At 43.9% G+C, this 6,562-nt stretch overlaps 1 protein-coding gene and 1 non-coding gene across 2 annotated transcripts; both read right to left on the bottom strand.

Annotated features, from left to right (window-relative positions):
* Positions 1–2,428: 2,428 nt before the first annotated feature.
* On the bottom strand, positions 2,429–4,037 carry LOC118506925 (venom protease-like). Its single transcript, XM_036044725.1, has 2 exons — positions 3,646–4,037; positions 2,429–3,584 (listed from the first exon to the last, which is right to left on the bottom strand). The coding sequence occupies exons 1-2, from the start codon at positions 3,919–3,921 to the stop codon at positions 2,559–2,561; spliced, it is 1,302 nt and encodes a 433-aa protein (XP_035900618.1). The 5' UTR covers positions 3,922–4,037; the 3' UTR covers positions 2,429–2,558.
* A 1,878-nt stretch (positions 4,038–5,915) lies between these two features.
* LOC118508604 lies at positions 5,916–6,079 on the bottom strand. The gene has a single exon (XR_004905821.1). It is a non-coding gene; the product is annotated as a U1 spliceosomal RNA (small nuclear RNA).
* Positions 6,080–6,562: the final 483 nt, after the last annotated feature.

A 6,562-nucleotide genomic window follows, 5' to 3' on the forward strand; every position in this document is an offset into this window, starting at 1 on the left:
GGGTGATAATAAAACCATTTTCCCTCACGTGGCACCAGTTTTCCGTCGGATGGATAGATTCAATTTCACACTTCCCTCCCTGTGGGGAGGCCCGGCGAGAGGCGCGAAGGTGTGTGCCACTTTTTAATATCCCTTCTTACCGTGTGCACCACCTCGATTGTTTTCGCGCACATAAATCACCCGGTGCTATATATTTCAATCGATAGTTTTTGAGATTTTGGAACTGAACTTTGTCTTCGGGGTTTCGGGCAGCACCTTTCGTCAAACCGTTATGCAAATTGCAAGAGCAAAACTTCAATAAATGGTACCCTAAGACCTGGCTGGCGACAAATCGCGTGCCGAACGCTTGATACACATTTTCGGCAAGTGCCAACTGAAAACTGCAGAAACAGTTCAAAAAAACAAAAATGGAAGGAGCTGCTCGCTAAATGTTACGAAAACATGGCGGTGTGCATGAGTGGGCCGATGAAAGGCTTCGAGAAAGTGATAATAGGTTGAATGACTTTTTGGGTGTTTCACTCCTGTCTGTGTCCTGGCTGTGGGGAGCCAGCCTTTTTTTAGATAGCTATTGATTGATTTGAAAATCGAACAAAAAGGGCTGCACTTAGGCCGTGTTGCGAGGGCATGATGGTTTGGTGCATGGGTTTTGAGAAAAAAAGGGAATGAAGAGAAAGGGACTAATTTTAAAGATTTTCCATGGGATGGGGTCTTTTACCAAGCGATACACTTTTTGTCCAGCGTCTTTTATGTGATGTAGTTTTGGTCATCATTTAAAGTGAAAGGAGCCGCTTTTGAAGAATTGTTAGTACTATCAACGTAATTTCTGAGCAAAGTAGTTGGAGATAGAAGGCACTTTCGGATTACAGGCCATAGTCAATGTAGCTTTTCCATAAAGTTTTTGCCGAGAATCTTGTGGCACTGGTGACTCAATTGTCACAGTGCTCTTCCATACGATGTAGAAGACTTGGTATAGTATCGGGATTGTTGTACAAAATCTAAGATTAAAATCTCTGAGCTGTGATTAAATGCCGGAGCTGTAGATGTCATGCGGTTGATGGCATGGAAAAATCTCTGAGACACTGAGCACGACCTTGATAGAGGAGACTTAAACTATTGGAAGCTCCAAACTCATAATTTTTTTAATTAATTTGTGGCCCTTCTGCATTGGCCAAATATGGTCCAAACATGTGAACTAACAATCTTATATAAGAAACTAAAAAGATAAGAAATGTGTATTTTTATAGGGAGCCCAGAGGAAGATTACGATGAACATTCAAGCTAAATTATATTCGCTAGGAGCGTATGCTCGAGAGGAATATCTAATTAGGATGTGTGATAAGAACAAATAATTGGTTTTATCGAGGTCACCGGCATGGGAAGAGCGATGCACACTCCAGAGATCAGGCAGCTACGTCACCTGCTACAGCACCTCGGTGCATTCCGGAAAGCCTCAAAACCGGCGTTGTTGTTTTACTGTCTTAGACCGTACTCATTGGAATAACGTTTGCTTTAATTAGAATAGTCTTACACCGAGCTGCAAGAAATCCTGTGAGCTATGATAAGCTTCTTAGCTCCGCTTTCATCTCTTTCGACACTACAACTTCGAAAGGGGTAAGCCTGTTCTGTGCACGTGAAGACGATAGGTAAAGTTGGTAACGCTATCGCCCCTACCACCAGGCAGCCCCGGACATCCAAAAACAGACGAAATATATTTGAAAAGTAATATTATTTTTTCTTAGTTATTTTAGCCTTTGAGAGTCCTTTAAATAACATTTAGTGTTTGCTATGTAAATTTGGAGAGGTCAAGTAGTGAGTTCGTTAGCGGCGCAGGTCTTCACACGGTAGCCCAAGACCTCTTGCTGTTGTAGAGCCGAAAAAGAAGATATGTTAATACTGCCGGTTCTTGCAGGTGCAAATGAACCGTTCGGACCTGCCGGAACCGGCGTGACGATTCCGAACGGTTGCGGGTGGTTCTGGGTGCCGATGAATCAATTTCCTTGATATCCGAACCGCAGGCAAACCAACCGGTAAACTCGTCACAAGTTGGGAGTGGATATTCCTATTCTTGGCTTACCGACCTACTAGGTCATGTCAGCTGTGTAATGGCGTAATAGACTCACTGCTATCACGTATTTGGATAGTTCGTTCGCACTACAATGGAGGACATAGGAGTGGGTCTACGTAGGAGATAACTGATTCTCAATCTTATACAGAGGCATGATAAGATGAGTGAGTTCGTGTGAGAACATTACACATAAACATATTATAAGAACCCGAAGTACTCAACTGGTCCGGGTGGTTGGGGCGGTCCAGTGGCAGAGGCGATAACGGCGCCGGTCTTCACATGGCAGGACCGTGGTTCAAATCCCAGTCAGGCTGCCTCCCCGTACGTAGGGCTGACTACTGAAGAAGAGAAGAAGTACTCAACTACGAATCATCACATCTGACAGATTTATTAACATATTTTTCTTTAAATGAATTTCGATTCGTTAATAATCAAATGATTTGATAGAAACAAGGAAATTAGCAAGATAGCTCCAAGCTCTTCCACTTGACCTTTAGAACACAGCATTTTCGATGATCCATCGTACGTACGAGCTGACCCGCGTGTAGATACCAGGATGGTTGGCTTCACCGCATCGAATACCCCATGATACGATACCAACCACGGCCCACCGTCGATTGGGCAGCTGTATCATCAACGGTCCACCACTATCACCCTGGCACGAGTCCTTTCCTCCCTCGTACTCGCCCGCGCACAGAGTCGTATTGTAGATACGGTTCACGTACACCTCCTGACATTCCTGGTTGGACCAAATCGGGATCTTCACCTCCATCAGGATGGGTGAATGCGGGCCGCCGAAGAACTGCGTACCCCAGCCGGTCACGACAGCCTGATACCCGTTCCAGCTGTCATCGAGCGGTGGCATGCAGATGGGCCAGATGTACGAGTTAAAGAACGATGGTTGTATCAGCTTCAGCATCGCGATATCATTCTCGTAGCTGATCTGGTCAAAGTCGGCGTGAGCGCGGATCTCCGCCACACGGAAGTCGCGGTAGCGCGTTTCGTTAAACTGCTTGAAGTCGTACTCGCCGAGTCGTACGATAAACTGGTTCAGCTTCAGGTTCATCACGCAGTGGGCCGCCGTGAGGACGTGACGATCCGTGATGAGCACACCGCCACAGAACGAAGCCCGTGACATGACGAGTGCCACCATCCAGGGCCACTCGTTGGAATCGGCCGGTCGTCCACCGGCTATCTTTGACAGCTGTTTTGTCGATAGTCCACAGCCACGCTCTTCCGGTCGAACGATCGCGTCCCGCGCCATCGGTCCATCACCGAGCCCATCGACGTCATCGTACGAATCGGCTGTAGCCGGTAAGCGGACGGAGAACTCGGGCCCGTTGCCATCCAGCACCACATCCGGACAGCAGATACCAACCGCGATGTTCTCCATGATGCACAGATGCTGCAGGATGGACCATACGTTGTCCTTCAGCTCGGGCCCTTTGCAGTTTTGATAGCGCGTACAGTGTCCTTTTTCGCCGGCCCGAGTGCGGCATTCCTTGCCCTTGGAAGAGGCCTATTAGAAGAGCATTAGAGTGATCTATGTACAAGAGGCACGTGGAGGAATATTTGCTTACGTTGGTCGTTCCTGCCGTTGCACGTCGTTTGCGTGAAAGTTCATTTAGATCGAGTTGCTTGCTTTGGCGTTGTTGCTTCCGATAGGCAAACGACGCTCGATGTTCTTTCGGAGTGCTCCTGCCAGCCACTCCGCTATCTTCCTCTGCTAGTGTTTGATCAACGTCACTGAGGTTCAGCACTCCATCAATCTCATCTTGATCACGAACAATACTATATCCATACACCGTAGAAACAATTAGCAGCAACTGCAGAACCACCGACACTATTGAAGGCATCTTGACGTTCCACCACTTAGCTACACACTATGTGCACAGACGTGTAGCGTCGACCATTCACCGCACCAAACTGAAACTGAGCCACTTGTTACAGCTCGTTCTTGTTGATGCTGGCCTAGCCTTTGCCACTATCTGCTGGTAGTTTGAGACTGGCTGTGGTAGTGTACGGCATTATTTATCGGCATTTGCGTGGGACGGTGACCAACTTGCCGGCTTACAGATCGCATTACCCCTCGTCTTCTTTACTCGATCGCATTCGGATCTCTTTTTGGCATTGGGGACCGCTGGGACGCATCGGTTCCTCTTATCGCGTAACGCTTGTTGAAGAAATGAGGCCACAAATCAGTTTGCAATTTTTTTTCGGTCACAGTTTCGCTATGCTCACCCGCTTATTATGCTCAAACTTATGTAGCGATGAATGCCAATGGTTCCAAGTGATGATGTATGCTGATAATGATGCGTTTGAGTGTGCGAATGGATGTAAACGTTGGGGAAGACGAATTTTAAATGCACAACGGTAATGGTTGTTTATGATAATTTATCCCAATACAATTGGCGTATAATGTGAATGTATGGTGATGGCTCATAAATTGTGCCATCATATTTGTGTGGCAAGTTAGAAGTAGGTTAATGTCTAGGTTATGGCTCTTGTTAAGTTTGTTTTCTATTGCTTCGCATGGATAATTAGGCGCTAATGCATTCGGAGGTTACAATTGCTAAGGTATATTAATTTAAAAAAAACTTATCAAATAATATTGGAACTTCTGTAATAAAAAAGGGTTCAATGGAGACTGTGCATTGTTGAAAAGTTTGTTTAAAATATGTTTGATGATGGTGTTACTAGCACAGTCGCATGGAGACGCAATACGTTTCTGCTACTTCTGGGGTATGTCCAATGAACATGTCATAGGTTTTGACATTTTTTCATTCATTTCAGGACATTGTATTTATCTTGTAATTTTGCTCTACAACTGTGATGTACAAAATGCAACAAAAAGTAAGTTACAAATTATATTTGAACTGTCTACCACATTGTAGAATGACTCGCTTGAAAGCGTAGCGGCTAGTCCGTTATAAAGCGTTACGAAAGATAGCGTGCAATATTGTACAACACTTCATCTATGCTTGCATGCTAACGTAGGTTAACAGCGTTACAATCACAGTGAACTTAACCGAACGGAAGCGTCAGTCTGACCATTTTGAAAAATATTTCGTAAACTGAAAAGTGAAATAGTTCAAAGAATTTTTGAAACATTTCGATATTATCACAAGTTGGGAAAATTTTGATTTGAAAATGCGTTATTATACCGTTCAAATTGTTTCAAACTCTGTTCAAAAATTAAATATTCTTGAAATTATCTGCCTTTGCGGAATAAAAAAAAATATATCAAAAAATGGAAGATTTAATTATAAAAGTACTGCAAAAATGTAGCTGTAATTTATTTTAACGATTAAAAAATTGTTTTAAAAGGGGATAGGCGTTGGCCACAGCCTTCAATCTTACGCTAAACGTTGACTTATGGGCTGATCATTGGACACATCGATCGGTTCGGTCTCACGACTTCAGCAAACCAATTTTGCTTTCTTTAGCGACGAAATGCAAGTAGAAAATGTGCAGTCCAAGTGCTTACCTTGAATTTTGATTTTTCGCTGCATTCGACGCTATGTTGGGCGACATTAACATAAGTAATTAATAAGAGTTATGGAGTGAAGATTGATAAAGTCTATTTGAACACACAACAACGAATTATGTTCAGTGTCGTTTCGACCATTTCCGGGTCCTCAAGTGCTTGACTCAGTAGGGCCGAGTTGCTTGGCAGCACGATCGCAACCGATTGCCGGTCGCTTCGCTGTCTTGATCTGAGGCGGCCGTGCGAGATGAACTCGGATAGACTTTGTGTGATATCAGAATTGAATGAAGTGTAGTATATGTTTTAATGTAATAAGTCTGCCAAATTTCTACTGCAAAGAGAAACACAAGCTAATAAAGGACTTTGGATTTAGATAAAATCGGGATTCCGGTTACCAAAAATCGCACACACGAGTTATCCACACGAGGGAAAATCGCAGGGGTCAATCCAGCCCAAGTGCAATGACCAGGCCTCACCCATGGGGAACCACCTAGGAGAACACAGTAACCCATTTGTCAGGTAAGTATGAAAAGCTAAGAAATAGTGGGAAAGAAGTAAAGATTTAATGAATAATAGGGAATCAAAGTATTATTCTTTGTCTCTGGCGCACCGAAAGACGATGATCAAGTACCTTTGATCTCTAGTGACTAACGCATTGCTTCTTCTTTTCTGGGAATCCGCTTTTCGGTCAATACTTTCAGTTTGTTCTTAATTACCAGGAGAGTCTCTCGAGTAAGAACTCCTCACAGCTACAGACTTTCGCCTTACGGTTTGGTCCACAGAGAGCCCATCGAAGCAATGACTTTTCCTCTAATAATACAATTGCTTTTACATACATGAATAATGGCTACAACTACTACTAAAGGGGTTTCGTTGATGATACGTTCTTGATTGTAGAAAAGAAATCCAAATTTTTCGGTCAATTTATTTTGGTTAGCTTCCATCGAGTCCATTTTATACTGGGCCGATTCACACTGACAGATCCGCCTGACTATAGGAAGTTGACTTTA

Source organism: Anopheles stephensi, chromosome 2 (assembly GCF_013141755.1).
Source record: "Anopheles stephensi strain Indian chromosome 2, UCI_ANSTEP_V1.0, whole genome shotgun sequence".
In the NCBI taxonomy this organism is placed as follows: Eukaryota; Metazoa; Arthropoda; class Insecta; order Diptera; family Culicidae; genus Anopheles; species Anopheles stephensi.

Bases quoted from the DNA above. Each gene is read 5' to 3' on its own strand.
- LOC118506925 (XM_036044725.1), bottom strand. From the start codon at position 3,921: ATGCCTTCAATAGTGTCGGTGGTTCTGCAGTTGCTGCTAATTGTTTCT. The intron at 3,585-3,645 runs GTAAGCAAATAT...CTCTTCTAATAG, and splicing joins CAACGGCAGGAACGACCAAC to GCCTCTTCCAAGGGCAAGGA.